The sequence below is a fragment of the Astatotilapia calliptera genome, chromosome 8 (assembly GCF_900246225.1).
Source record: "Astatotilapia calliptera chromosome 8, fAstCal1.2, whole genome shotgun sequence".
Classification (NCBI taxonomy): Eukaryota; Metazoa; Chordata; class Actinopteri; order Cichliformes; family Cichlidae; genus Astatotilapia; species Astatotilapia calliptera.
Window position 1 is genome coordinate 19,406,353 of NC_039309.1, and position 16,270 is coordinate 19,422,622.

Sequence of the window (16,270 nt, forward strand, 5' to 3'; positions counted from 1 at the left end):
GTCAGGGTGAAGAAGTGACAGCCAAAGAAAAGCTTACCACAAAACGGAGAAGTTATGACAAATCAGACTATAAGGCAAAAAGAAAGTGCAGCTTTATGGTTTCATGGACAAAATAATTTCTGTGGCTGCAATATGACGAACTATATAACCAGGGCTGCACATAAGTGGTCCGCAGGTGCGCATTCGCTGTCAAAATAAAAAACACGCACAAGGGTTAGGGTTAAATTTAAAAACTGTACTTTTGAGTTAAAATATAAATTTATAATTTTAATAAATTAAAAATTAAAAAGGCATGAACATTTTTTTTGTATCGAAAAAATATTGAACCGTGACACCAAAGTATCGAACCGAACCGAACCGTGAATTTTGTGTATCGTTGCACCCCTAATATATATATATATATATATTTAAATATATATTAGGGGTGCAACGATATTCATATCGATATTGAACCGTTCGATACAGTGCTTTCGGTTCGGTACGCATATGTATCGAACAATACAACATTTGTAATTTATTTTATCAACTTTCCTTCTGACGATGCTGTCTGTGTTGAGCGCTCAGTGAATCTGCGTTCGACTACTCCGCCTAGGCTGCACTGTCGAGCGCAGATCCACTGAGCGCTCAACACAGACAGCATCGTCAGAAGGAAGAGCGCAGGGCAAGCTAGCGAGACAGAAGTTAAGCTCTCCTTGCAACATGGCAAATTGAACCTCCCCCACCCTCATTCACATCTAGTGTTTGGAACTATTTTGGTTTTCATGTGACGTATGACCCTGAAGGTAAGCGCTTCATGGACTAAAGTAAAACAGTATGTTGGATGTGCCACGCAATGCTCAATTACATGGGTGGGAGCTAGTGTGTTAGCGCAGTTAGCTCGTTAACGTGTTGGCCATCCAGCCCCATGCACGGGGCGATCCGCGGTAGCTCGTTAATGGAGATTTGCCGTGTTGTGGCGTTAACGTCATTTCAACGAGATTTACGCTGACAGCACTAGCGGGAACACAACGAATATGACTGCACATTTACGCGGACATCATCCTAGTGCAAAAACAAGTGGAAGCAGACAAAAACAACAAGCACGCATGCTACAAACTTTAGCCGAGTCATTTAGACAGCTGTTAGCACATGATTCTCCTTATGGGGACCTGATATGTTTAATATGCTGCTGAGAATATAGCCCAGAAGAAGCGTATAGTATAGCTTTTATTTTGGAAAGAGCCATTTCTCTGTAATAAACTCTCTTTTTCCAACGATGAGTGATTTCTCGATCAGATAGATTTATTTTATTTATTTTGTTGTTTCAGCAACATTAAATTTAAAAACTGTACTTTTGAGTTAAAATATATATTATCATTTTAATAAATGACAAATTAAAAAGGCATGAACATTTTTTTGTATCGAAAAAATATCGAACTGTGACACCAAAGTATCGAACCAAACCGTAAATTTTGTGTATCGTTGCACCCCTAATATATATGTATATATGTACATTTAAGAGTGGCTATCAAACTTAGAACTTGTAATACTATTATATTGTACACAGTATTGTAAATATGGCAACATATATTGTTTGTACTTTATGCAAGTATTAGGAAAATATCCTGTCAAGTCTGTTTCTAACAAAAATCTGACAGCTAGTGTAACATGTCATCCTTATGTTGAGTTAGATGTTAATTTTCTGTGAGACCTGTCAGGCGTCGTGTGGAGGCGAGGAAGAAGGAACCCAAACGCAGGACTCGCAGGTAGGTGCAGATTTATTATGAGGAGTGGATGAACAGAACAAAGGGGGAAAATGGCTGGCTGGCTGGACAACTGACTGGAAGGCTGAATGGCTGGCTGGCTGAACGCAGGCGGAAACGACAACAGACATCACATGAACATCAACATCAATGACACGACAGAGAACTGGTGAAACCGAGGAACTTAAATACACAGGTGAATGATGACAATGATTGGAAACAGGTGAGTACAGGGCTGAACATAATCTGACTAATGACACGGGAGACAAGCTGACACGGGAAAAAACAGGAAGTGAGAACATTAATGTGGCGAACCAAACTGAACATGAACAAACTGAAATCACTGGGTCAACGACCCAGGAACCCTGACAGTACCCCCCCCTCCAAAGGCCGGCACCCGACGGCCAAAAGAGAAAGAAAAAAAACCAGAACAGGGCGGGCGGAGGGGGCCCAGGACGGAGGGACGGAGTCCACACCAAGACAGTTCAGGTGGGCGTCCCCGTGGCCCGTGGCCGAGACGAGACAGTTCAGGTGGGCGTCCACGCGGCCCGTGGCCGAGACGAGACAGTTCAGGGGGCCGACCGTGCGGACGGCAACGGCGACAGCACTGGTCCGGGGGCCGACCGCGCGGAAGGCGACGGCGGCCACTCAGGCGAAGGCTGTCCGGGGGCCGGCCGCGCGGAAGGCGACGGCGGCCACTCAGGCGAAGAGGGTCTGTGGGCCGCCCACGACGGCGATGGCGCCCGGCCAGTGGCCTAGCCAGCGGTCTAGAAAATGGCCGTTTAGCTCCAGACCCAAACGAGGCTGGGCCAGGCGAGGCTGCAGCAGACGAAGGCTCTGAGGCTGCAGCAGACGAAGGCTCTGAGGCTGCAGCAGACGAAGGCTCTGAGGCAGAGGCCGGGCCGGGCGTGGGTGCAGCAGACGAAGGCTCTGAGGCAGAGGCCGGGCCGGGCGTGGGTGCAGCTGAGGCAGAGGCCGGGCCGGGCGTGGGTGCAGCTGAGGCAGAGGCCGGGCCGGGCGTGGGTGCAGCTGAGGCAGAGGCCTGACCAGGCGATGCAGGCGCGGAGGCCTCTGGCCGGAGACAGGCAGGGCCAGTAGGCGCGGAGGCCCCTGGCTGAGGAGCGGCCGGGCCAGCGGGTGCGGAGACCCCTGGCTGAGGAGCGGCCGGGCCAGCGGGTGCGGAGACCCCTGGCTGAGGGGCGGCCGGGCCAGCGGGTGCGGAGACCCCTGGCTGAGAAGCAGGACGGCTCACAGCTGGCTCTGGGTGCTGTGGCTGCAGGTCCGGGAACTGGACGGGATGGTGGACAGGTGACTGGGAAACAGGAGGCGACTGGACTACAGGGCACTGGGCGGCAGACTGGACTACAGAAGAGTGGAGGACAGGTGGAGACTGGACTACAGGAGGTGACTGGAGGACAGGTGGAGACTGAGCTACAGGAGGTGACTGGAGGACAGGTGGAGACTGGACAGCAGGAGAGTGAACTGACTGGAGGACAGCAGGAGACTGGACAGCAGGAGAGTGAACTGACTGGAGGGAAAGCTGAACAGCAGGTGAGGGAACTGACTGGAGGGAAAGCTGAACAGCAGGTGAGGGAACTGACTGGAGTGGAGGCTGAACAGCAGGTGAGGGAACTGACTGGAGTGGAGATGCTAAGGGATGAACAGGGGTAGGTGAGGCTGCTGGCTGAGCTACAGATTGAGCTAGTGACGGAGATAAAATTACGGCTTGGGCTAGTAAGGCTGGTGCCTGGGCAGGGGACAGTTCAGCTAACCTAACTAGGGATAGTGCGAGGGCGTGAAAGGCTGGGTCAGGAGGTGGATGAAGTGGTGACGTAGCAGGTGAACCGGTTAGCTCTTCCAAGTCTCTAGGGAGGTCAGGCTGGGTTCTGGCTGCCCTCAGCCTGGGCGCTGGGACGGGCACGGAAGGCGGCTGGACACCAGTCACCCCCACCTGAGAAACAGAAGCGGGTGTGGAGTTAGACCGGGTTGCAGCTGCCCTCCTCCTGGGAGCTGGCACTGGTGTGGGCGTAGACTGGGCCCCCATGCTGGTGGGCAATGGCTCAATAATGGGTGTGGAAATAGTGACGGTGTGTGTGTTACTGGCAGGTGTATGGGAGAATGTTCGGGTTTTCCTGCCACCACTATCTACAGTCTTTGGAGGAGCAGAGCAGAAAAACTCTTCCCAGTCCACTTCCTCCTCTAGGAGGGAAACGTCCCATGAATCAAAGACGGGTTTATTATTGGGTTGAAGTGGAGAGTCAAACGAGGGTGGAAAACAGTCGCTGGAACTCACCACCGGGAATTGCTGAAAATAGTCCATTTTATGGCAGCGTGTGCGCCGCTTTCTCCGGGAAGAGGAAGCGGCCGGGATAAACAGCTGAGCCTCTGGCGCGGTAGCCTCCGTCGGGCTGAGGTGGGAGGCGTAGCCGTTGTGCCGCGGCGATGGTGGAGGTCCGGCGGATGAGGCGGCGGGTGTGGGAGCGAGGAGCGGAGTGGCGAGAGAGGGAGTGGCCGAAGCGCGGCGTGGAACGTCCACTCTCCACGGCAAATGCTCCGGTACAGGTGAGGCAGCAGGTGGGGGAACGCGGCGTCTCCGAGGCCCGCCCAGAGCCAAGCGAGTGCCCTCGAAGACGTGCTCTCGCTCCGCGAAGAGCCGCTGTTTTCCCCTGAGCTCCTTTGCCCAACGGGAAAGCGCTGCCTCCTGCCGCTCGTAGAGGTCCGAGTCTGCTGGGTTCCAATCGTGTCTTCGTGGCACGGGTCGTGTCATTCTGTCAGGCGTCGTGTGGAGGCGAGGAAGAAGGAACCCAAACGCAGGACTCGCAGGTAGGTGCAGATTTATTATGAGGAGTGGATGAACAGAACAAAGGGGGAAAATGGCTGGCTGGCTGGACAACTGACTGGAAGGCTGAATGGCTGGCTGGCTGAACGCAGGCGGAAACGACAACAGACATCACATGAACATCAACATCAATGACACGACAGAGAACTGGTGAAACCGAGGAACTTAAATACACAGGTGAATGATGACAATGATTGGAAACAGGTGAGTACAGGGCTGAACATAATCTGACTAATGACACGGGAGACAAGCTGACACGGGAAAAAACAGGAAGTGAGAACATTAATGTGGCGAACCAAACTGAACATGAACAAACTGAAATCACTGGGTCAACGACCCAGGAACCCTGACAAGACCACTTTACCAGTAAAGACACTCTGGAGCCTTTTCACACAGGGCTCACGCTGGCTGTCCACGAGAATTAGCCATCCCACTTTGTTGCCCTTTGTCATAAATGCAGATGCTGAATAAAAGGAGTTGTTGCTATAAAATTGACCTGATCCTGTTTGTTCATTTAAAGAAACTGAGAAGACATTACACAGAGAAACCTGTCCCTATCCCGGAGTGGGCACTCTGCCTATTCTGAGAGACATGGCCTCAGACTTTGTGTCCTTTACAAGCTAGAAGTCATTGTCAACCAAATCTGACACCTACCGCCCCTCAGCTTGAAGTCCAAGACTTATTGCTTAAAATGTGAATCAAGATCTCACTACATTTGTACTGCATAGCTCCAACAACAGGCCCAATACATCTTATTCACAAAGGCATTTGTGAATAAGACTGTATAAAGAAGACTGTTGAATGCCCTCTCCAGGTCCTCAAGACACATCTAGGCTGGTTGAGTAAACTCCCTCGCACGCTTAAATCTCATAAGAGGATAAGAAGCTGGTTTAGTGTTTCATGACCAGGAGAAACTGAAAATCACTTAGACCTCAGAGGTTTAAATGTCAAAGCCATTTTGACATGTCTTTCTGATACTTTTGCCATAAAATAGAGGTGTCTGTTAAACAAATGCATGTCTGCGAGTAAAATGTTAGTGAGAGCAGCTAAACTAGGTCACCACTCAAAGTAACGTTAGCCCTTTAAGGTCTACTACGTAAGAAGTACTGCACACACATGAACTTTTTCTGACCCATTTTGGGAATTAAATGTAACAGGGCATGAAAATTCTAATATTTCCCTTATACCCTCCTCATACACCCACACACACAAATATTTACACATACACTTACATGCAGACTCCAGTAGGTAACACTGACCTGCTGAATTGTGTCCAAGTGTCCAAGTTATATAACGATTTTCATAATGTATGCTCATTTAAACGCCACAGGTAGAGTTGGATAAAAAAAAAAAATTATATAAATTTGATTATATAAACAAATTTCTTGGTTTTGAATAGAAAACCAGCTGTAACTGGCTGACGGAACAATATGCTAACCTCAATTTTTGACTTTCAAAGTGACTACTGTTAACCCGTTTAGATTTAAGAGCTCCTGCGTCACTGTCGTTTCAATACGGTTATGAAATTAGGCAATTTGGATTTGGTGGACAAGCAGCTGCAATAACTGTGGTAGTCTAGAGGTTAAAGATGTGGGTCTGTGATCAGAATCAACAGGTTAACACCGAGCGTAATTTGATTTTGTTTGGATCTTTGTTTCTAACCTTGTGCCATCAATTTGAATCATCAGGTCACCGTGACTCAAGGGGATTAATATAGAGCATATAAGACATTGAAACACAACATACACCCACAGGCTATGTCCTTCAGTATGTGTTTGTTTATGTGGGTGGAAGGGCAAAGGGAACATGGTGGAACATAGAGATCATACCGACACAATTAAAATCATCTCAAGAGTGAAACACATATATGTAATCTTACACAGACAGAAATTTTCAAATTAATTCAGATTAATCAGTTGGGAAACAGTTGGGAGGAATACAAAGATCTTTATTATTTGATTAACATTTAAAACTCCTCATAGTTTTTGCCCTGTATATCTCATGCTGCAGTCACACTTAGGGCTGAACGATATATCGCATTTGCGATAATATCGCGACATGATCAAGTGCAATTTTCTAACCGCAAAGGCTGCGATTATACTGCGATTATATTATACAATTCATGGGCTGCATCCTCCTGAGGCCGCATTTGTAGACCGATTACGTCACAGCGACGCGCCGAAGGCTGTCCAAATTACTACCATATCCCAGAATTCATAGCGCGGCCCAGCCAAACTCCAGTTTCCAGCAATGGCGGCCGCTACTAAGTTTTAAAATTACTCATACTAATCTTTCTGGGTCACAAAATAAACTTTTAACATATTTTCAGGCGAGAAAGTAGTTGTGTAAACATCAAATATCTGCTCGGTTTATCAAGATATCCCATATTTGCAAAAGTGCTTCGACGTTTTCAGAGGCGTCTGCTACCCACCAGCTCGACAGCTAGCCGGGAGCTCGAGGGTTACTGATGCGGCCGAGAACGGCACAACTCCCGGCACAACTCCCGGCACATCATTTTCAGATCACCGCGGAGTTTCGCTGCTCGGGTTAAACGTAATATATAAGTCACTTAGACAACCTAAAAATGTTATTGTTGGGCTTTTTTCAGTGTTTTGTTTGTTCGTGAGTAAATCGGTTTGGCTGAGATTAAAGTTATTAGATTAGATAAAATAAAACTTTATTAATCCCCCGGGTGGGTTCCTCCTTGGTTTTCACACAGCTGACTAAACGTCAAACAGAAAACTTATTAAACAGAAGTATGAGACAGTCGAGAATTTACACCAGTGTCTGGTTATATTTTAGATAGCAAGAAGCAGACGGCCGAGTTTATTAAACTCCACCGAGACAGCGGTGACGCTAATCAGAACTAGCCTTCTGATTAGCTAATCAGAAGGCTAGACCGTCCAATTTCACGCCTTTAAACTTTAAAGGCGTGTTTGTGTGTGTGTTTATACAATTGCTATTATGTTTGCACTTTGTGTGTAATGTTACTGACTGCAGAGATCAGTAAGATGTGTGTATTTTTTATTTATTAGTTTTATTTATTTAATATTATTTTTTAATTGAATGACTGTCTAGTAGTTCACAGATGTCGAAAAACTGAGTGTGGTAAAGCCACTGATTTTGTTTATGTATATTTCTGCAATCTGCACATTGTACTGACTTTCATTTTAATGTTTACACCAGGGTTCCTTGTCAGCACTTTATGCTCAGATGTTTGTAAGCTAAAAATAAACTATTGTGTATGTTCAAATATACTGTTGTGATTGAAGAAGTTAAATAAAAATGTCAGTCATCAATTCATGCATCACCTCATGTCATCATAACAGAGGTCTGTCTTCCAGGAAAGAACAGTTTAAAATTAATGTAATATAGTATTGGCCATACTATATGATGTATTGCTTGTCTTTGTTTAATAATACAGAAGACAAATACCTTAAAAAATAATCGCATATCGCATCGCAATCGCAATATTGGGGCAAAAAATCGCAATTAGATTATTTTCCATAATCGTTCAGCCCTAGTCACACTAGACAAATGGTGGTTTGAGACCACTCCATGACCAAAATTATTGACAGTGTGCAATGAACCTGCAATCTTGTTGCCTTGGAAATGGTTGATTAAAAGATGGGAACTAGGTCTGAGACTACTTGCAGTCAGCTGCTGTCTTCAAAGTATTCTACCAACCAAAGCAAGGAGGTTTTTGCCAACCAGTTGCAAACCACATGTTTTTCACTAATGACAGGTGGTTGTCAGGGTGTCACTGACTGGACTGTAGACCTGTGTGCAATCATTTGATTTTCCCAGCAAGTGCCATCAATTACCATTACCCACTCAGAATTGGTCAGGGCGTATACATTTTACCCTCATGCCCCAGTGGTTGTCAGATGGATGCAGACTTGTTTGTAGGCCTCTGTGTCTGGGGCCTTATTTATCTGATTCTACATTGTCATCGTAATTATCACACATGCAAAATGGTGGACAAGTTAGCATCATGTGGGTAGTGGCTGTAAAGCCTCAATAGGAACAGAACCAGCATACAGTTAGTTTGTGCTGATGAATGCAACTTGTGTAAAATGGGCCCCCAAATCGACTGAGGTTGACTGCAAAATGTTGTCAATCTGTCGGCACTTATGAAGTAGACAGCAATTATTTGAAAACCTTCACCTCTCTGTTTGACAGTGCTTACAAAGCAAATGGAAAGTGGTCATTCAAAGTTTGAGGATGTTGCAAGCATAACCTCCTGGTGAACCGTTGGTCACTGCAACTAACCTGCAACTAGTCTCTGAACGCGAAAAACATCAAGGCAATCATAGAGTAGCCACCACATTTTCCTTGTCACTCTTGTCTTGCACTTCGATTTTTTGTAATCATCGAGTATAAATTGCGAATATTAAGCTGTCTGCATGTAATCCCCCCTTCCCACCCGGAAAAGTTTCTACCTGGCGCACTGCGCTGAGCATGTGTGTTGATTTCACAAGGAGGATGCAGAACAAATTGCAGAAATTTGCAAAACATGCCGTAAAACTATTGCTGCTAAGGGTAGCAATACCACATATTTATTCCACCAGCTGAAAGGTCATCCACTGCCATAATAACACTGTTTAAAATTCTGCATGTCAACGTCTCCCCACACACCAAAGAAAATGTTAAATAAACCAGTAGTGACTCCTATGACTGGTCAGTAGCTTTTGTTTTTTGTTTTTTTAATTGTCACCATCTACACTTTTGTTTCTGTAATTTGAGGTCATCACATTTTTTTATTTTACAATTTTTATACATTATAAACACAAAAAGCACCTTTTTAATTTTTAGTTGTTTTATTTTATCTCATTAATTCTTGCTTGATGTCCTATTTTGTTGCTGCGATCTTTTGTTTTCTAAAGGTCTAGTGTTGACCACAGAAAGAGACTTACTGTGACGCTATTGTCATTTGTCGAAAACTTCTCAGTTTTGTGCAACCGATCGTTAAAAAAATGGTTAAAACATTTCAGTTCATTCAGATTTTTTGTATTCAAAGTAGAAAAAAAATTGAATGTTCGATTAAACATACAATTTAAAAAGAGTTTTCACAGCTCTCTATGCAGTCTTGTGAAAAATGAATTACATCCCATGATTCAAGAGCTTCAAGTAATTGTTTCTCTTTATGACTTTATCAGTCTATGACATGGTTACGGAGGAACAGATAAATATTCTATTCAATTCACTTTATTGTTACTAGACAAGCAGACAGGCAGTACAATGAAAGTGCAGAGAACACAGTAACACGCAAGATGAGATAAAATTGTTAAATTTAGGGAAAAGAAAAACATTTCTACACGTCACCAAACTGCCAAAACCTCTGATTTTATAGACATTTTGGCATATCATCAATCAATTTTCCCTGCTAATTAATTGCATTTGATTAACTGGTTATCAACAGGGAGTTTACACTTATTATTATTTATTCATGTGCATTTGATTAGTAATGCCTGGCTGCTACTTACCCCCTATCCCAGGGGTCACCAACCTTTTTGAAAGTGAGAGCTACTTCTTGGGTACCGATTAATGTGAAGGGCTACCAGTTTGACACACACTTCTCAAATAACAAATTTCCTCAGTTTAACTTAATTATGTGTTATCATTAATAATTAATGATATTCATCTATGTACGGACACTAATTATGTTAATTATTTTTCACCATAATTATAAAGAATGCAATTAGGAAACAAGGTAGGAAACATAAATATCAATATGCAACGCTTTATTTCTATATATCTCTGCAAGTATTTACATTTTGAAGTGATCACTTCTACAACATTTTCACTTACCACTAACAAATTTTAACAAATCATGCACTGTTACATACATTATTTTTGTATGTATGTAACATACAAAAAATCAACTTTCAAATTTTACAGAACTTTTCACCAAATTGGCAGCATTTTAAAGCAAATTGTCACATGTTACACTTAACAAACACATTTGTTTTTCAATAATTAAATTCAACTTTGACATGACACTGTAATGTTGCCACTGAGAACATCTAATATGGCTTTCTTTGTCTGTTAGTGGGAAACCTGGCATTGCATGCTGTTCACCAGTGTGTTGTAATCTGGGGTATAACTTGACACTGCAACTCTGAGTGAGTCTTGCAGATGTGCATCGGAGAGGCGTGTTCTGTGTTTGTTCTTGATGAAGTTCATGTCAGAAAAGGCTGATTCACAAAGATAGGTTGAACCAAACAGGCTGGCAACCTTCATAGCTGCTGTGCACACACCACTGTACTTTTCTGTGTCAACAAGGCACCAAAAGTTTGGTGCACCCAGATAGGCTTTGAGGTGGACATCATTTTGCAATGTTACAATTTCGATTTCCACCTGTCCAGCATCCAAGCTGAACATTGAACTTAGTTGCTCAGCAATGCATGTTGTGTCCACATTCATGAAAGGATTGGAAACAAATGAGACACATGGCTCAAGCTGATCAAGGTCACAAAACCTGTTCTCAAACTCTTGACCAAGTCGGTTTATGACTTGAGTGTACTTTTCTGCAACTTTGTCAAAAGTCTCAGATGCAGAAGCATTGTCTTTCAGCACCATCTGCACAGAGGGAAAGTGCAGCACCTTTTTTCTCTGTAAATGCACAGAGAAAATGTTCATCTGGGCTTTAAATCCATTTAAAGCACTTATCATGTCAGCAACAGTCTTACCTTTGCCTTGCAGCTCACAGTTCAAATGGTTCAGTTTCCCAGTAATGTCTGTTAAAAACGCAAGGTCAAGTGTCCACTCAGTGTCCTCCAGCAGAGATGTGTCTTCCCCTTTGGATTGCATGAACTCCTTGATTTCACCCAAAAGTGACAAAAAACGAAGCAAAATCCGTCCCCTGCTGAGCCATCGGATTTCCGTATGTAGTAGCAGGTCACCATATTCAGCTGACAGCTCCTCCAATAGCACCTTGAATGTTCTGTGCTGTTTAGCTCTGGAGCGGATGCTGTTTATGATCTTCACGACGGGAGTCATGACGTGCTCGAAGCCGATCACCTTTGCGCATAACGCCTGCTGGTGAATGATGCAGTGGTAATGCATGAAGTTTGGGAACTCTGTGTCACCTTTACAGTGAGCGATGAATCCCGTATGTCGGCCGATCATAGCAGGAGCCCCGTCGGTAGTCACTGATACCAGCTTTTCCAACGGTACCTTTTTCTTCGCGAAAAACTCCTTCACCGCGTTATAGATGTCAACTCCCTTCGTTGTTGTCTTTAGCGGCAGTAGTGTCAGAAGTTCTTCTTTTGTGGAGAAACCATCAAATACCATCCGGATAAAGACCATCAGCTGTGCTGTACTGCTGCTGTCGACGGACTCGTCACACTGGATGCTAAACCAACTGCACTTTGCCAGATCCTGATCCAACTGATCGGCCAAGTTCCCGGACATAGCCGACACTCTTCTAACAATTGTAGTTGCCCCCAGCTGGACATCAGAGAGAGTGGAGATTACATCGTTTCCATATTTCTCGTCTTTAAGCACAGTTTTTGCAATTATCATCATTGCTTCTTTGAAATACTCCCCGTCTAAAAATGCCTTCTTTTTCTTAATCATGAAATGTGTAGCTCTAAATGAGGCTTCGGTTGCTTTTTGAGAGTTTTTCACCGGTCTCGTGAAAAAAGACTGCTGTTTGCTCAAACCTGCCTTTAATTCGCGGGCCTTTTCCGCTCGCAGTGTGCTGCCCTTTGGGTAGTTAGCATGGTAGCTTGTGTGACACGTTCGGAAATGTCTCTCCACGTTGTGCCGCTTTGCCGTTGCCACAGTTGCCCCGCAAATGAGACACACGCATGAATCTTTCACAGTGGTAAAAAAAAACTCTTCCTCCCATTCACTGTGAAAATTATATGTTTTCTTCCTTTTTTCCGCCATGTTTTCCTCATCTCCTCACCTTTGCCTTTGCTGGTCTTCACGGCAACTAATATTTAATAATAAACATTTTTTTTATATATTATCTCTAACAAATTAACGCCAATGCAATTGTGATTAAAAAAAATAGCAAGAAAAAATAAAAATAGATGCAGCTTACTGGTAAGTTGTTATGGTGAGCTATTTTTAGAACAGGCCCGCGGGCGACTCATGTGGTCCTTGCGGGCGACCTGGTGCCCGTGGGCACCGTGTTGGTGACCCCTGCCCTATCCTATGGAAGGAGCCAGCATGTCCATAGTTTTTCAGAGGACTGTATGCACAAACATCAAATGTAACAGCAGCCAGACATGTGGCTTTTACTACTGCTTTTTATTTGAAGGTATACTGAAAGTTGAATTGTTCCTGTTTTATAACTGCAAAATTTATTGTTCCAAATGGTTGGAGAGTGAAACCTGCAAACAGCGTTTTGCGACCGGCTTGTCCACTCCGAATACAAAGTAGACTCCTGTTATCACACATGCACATTCCTGGCACGTCCTGCTGTTCCTCCTGCCTCCCTTCTGTTGTCACAGATAGTGATTAGTTTGAAGCGGAGTGATGGACTGAGGGCATTTCAGTGCACCGATGGACAAATATGCTGAAGAAGCTCAGACAATCTGCCTGGTTCTTGAAGATGACTCATTTAGTCGACTGACCTAAAAAAACAGAAGCTACTGCATGCCAAATGGTCCTGGCAATCTTGAGCTCATGTTCATTTGAAACAATGCCTGCATGTGTTCAGGAGTACATTGAACAAAAGAAAAGGTGTTTGTCTCAGAAGGAAACAAGAAGATATTGGGACACGCCATATCATGATTATGAAAACGACTATATTCAGAGAAATATGTTGGGGCGCATGAATTGTTCAAATGTGTCAGAGTTCATGTGTCTTTACTTATGTAGAGACATGAACTACATGTCCTCTTTTGCATTTTCCTGTGTCTCATGTGATCCCTTAATGTTACTAAAGGCTGTTTTATTGTAGCTTTCATGTACAAGAGCACAATGTGGTGCTTTGTTTGCTCATAGTTTGTAAAGTTTATAGTTTTATAGTTTGTGAAAAAATATGATTTTATTATAATTAATGCAGTTAAGTGAACACAAAACAAGTGTTTAAGGCCATGCTTGGGGTTTTGTAATGCTTAACCCTGAGCAAAATTATAATTTATGGTAAATGCTAACATCTACATGCTATTGTAGCCACAATCTCACTGATGCTGCAAACCGGTTCTGAGAAAGGTGAGGTGCCATCTCTGTTTTGAGCACACTGACTGGGACATGTTCAGGGAGGCTGCAACAAATGGCAACCGCACCAACTTGGAGGAGTAAACATCATCTATGATCAGTTACATCAGCAAGTGCATCAATGATGTCACTGTGTCCAAGACTATCACAATACGCTCCAACCAGAAACTGTGGATGACTGCAGAGGTGTGTGAGCTGCTAAAGACTTGAGAGTCCGCCTTCAGAGCAGGCGAAAAGGCAGCCCTCAGAACAGCGAGGGCCAAACTGCATTCAACACAATCATTCCTGAGCAACTGGATCCCAGACATTCTGACGGAGAGACATCAGTCAGTCCGGATCGGTAATAGCATCTCCAACAGCACCACACTGAGCACTGGAGCCCCTCAGGGCTGTGTGCTCAGCCCACTGCTGTTCACTCTGCTGACTGTGCAGCAATGCACAGTTCGAACCACATCATCAAGTTTGCCGATGACACGGCTGTGGTGGGTCTCATCAGCAAGAGCGATGAGTCAGCATACAGACGGGAGGTGCAACAGCTAATGCTTGGTGTAGAGTCAACAACCTGCCTCTGAACACGGACAAAACAAAAGAGATAATTTTGACTTCAGGAGAGCACGGAGAGATCACTGTCCACCTAACATCAATGGATCCTCTGTGGAGGTCGTCAAGAGCACCAGATTCCTTGGCGTTGACTTGACGGAGAACCTTTCCTGGTCCCTCAGCACCTGCTCCTTAACTAAGAAGGCCCAACAGTGTCTCTACGTCCTTCCTTGCACTTGTACTATGTAGTCATGTGTTGATTGTCTGTTATATGTAGCACCATGGTCTTGGAGGAACGCTGTCTCGTGTCACTGTGTACTGTATCACTGCACATGCACAATAAAGCCACCTGGCTTGATTTGATAAAATTCTGATCGTTAGCATCTGAAGGTTGGGTTAGTGTGTTAACAGCCTGCAAGAATCTATTCAGTACCTGTTAAAGAATTGTATTAAAAACTACATATGTAAACCATTTAGTGTCACAAGAGGAATCACCACAACATGGGATTCACCCTCTGGGAACAATGGCAATCAAGCGTCTGCTGATATATGCCAGTCTGGATAGATGCTTACAGTTTAAATCTTTGTTCTTCAGTGATGTGTACAGTATTCTTTAATAGGAAGTTATATTTAGACTAAAATTATTTTGTGTCCATTTAATATCTGACACTGTGTCTGGGACTCACCTAGGAAGGTTCCGGTGAATCCCAGAGCGAGGAAGCTGCTCACTACGAGAAGGGTACCAAACACCATAAGACCTATCCCAGCGTAGAAAACCTCCGTCCTCTCCATCACCTCCCACCTGGCCTGGGCCTTCATTGCCACTGTCATACTACAGGAAAAAAAAAAGAAATCACAAGTGACCAGGTCCCATTATGGTGAATATAGTGGTTATATACACAGTACAGCAAAAGCAGAAAAGTAGAGCAATTGCTTTATTTAAGGCCTGTATAATACTACCATAATATCCTAAACTTACATCCTGAATATACAGTGGTACTATACTGTATGAAACAACAGGGAGATTAGCATGCTGCTGCAATTGCAAAACAGAAAAGTTTTGGAGTGGAAAGGTTTGAAGCTTATCTCCTAACAATGCACCACTTCAAGAACACAGACACAGCCAGTACAATAAAGGCCAGCGTAAGGGCAGCACAAATTGGAGGGTTGGAAGCATGCAGTTGTAACACAGGTGCAGCTGTCACCTGTAATGTCACAAAAATAGAGTATAAGGACAGGTTTAGATACAGCTGTCACCCCCCCACTTGTCGTGACTTTGTTCATAACAAATTTGTTGTTATCTTATACAACAAGTGTGTAACATCCATGCAGCACACATCATACTGGATGTGGCATGCTGTGTGATGCTCCAGGTATTGTAACTGAACACATAATAATGGAGAACTAATGTCTTGCAGCATTTTTCCATGCTAAAAAATAAGATTTTGCTCTTGTACATAACATTAGCATATCTGGCTTCAAATTTAGTAGCACATGTAAAGTACCTTAGCCATACAGCAGCTTAGTAAGCTGCTGAAGTGGGTAGAATCTGTTTCCTCTTTCCACTCTTTTCTATCTCCAGTGGCCCAGCCTTAATCTGCATCTGTCCGAACAATCTAACGGTTCAAAGCTGTTGTCATCAGGTGTTTTCTCGAGTGGAAACTAGGTTTCTCAGAATTATACTGTAAAGCTTTGACCTGACTTTATAAGATAGCCTGACAGTACAACGGTGGCTAGATAGTGGTTTCAAACCCAGGATCCAGTGAGGCAAAAGTGCTGACCAACACGCCATCATGCTGTCCTTACTCTGATATCTTTGAACAGAAATACATCCAGAACAAGAGTAATCCATTAAAGGTCTATGATTTGCAAACTGTTCTACCTAATTATCTCTAATAATACTTGAAAACACATTTTCATTTTGCTTCTTAATGTCCCCAAAATAAATTTGATCATTTATCGAGCTAGTCAC

At 44.0% G+C, this 16,270-nt stretch overlaps 1 protein-coding gene across 2 annotated transcripts in view; it reads right to left on the reverse strand.

Annotated features, from left to right (window-relative positions):
* The window catches only part of pemt (phosphatidylethanolamine N-methyltransferase), an 86,235-nt gene that overhangs the window by 28,435 nt on the left and 41,530 nt on the right, over positions 1–16,270 (reverse strand). For both annotated transcript variants that reach the window (XM_026177316.1, XM_026177317.1), the window contains exon 4: positions 14,985–15,130. In XM_026177316.1, the coding sequence (XP_026033101.1) occupies positions 14,985–15,130 (146 nt within the window). The remainder of the gene's footprint in view (positions 1–14,984; positions 15,131–16,270) is intronic.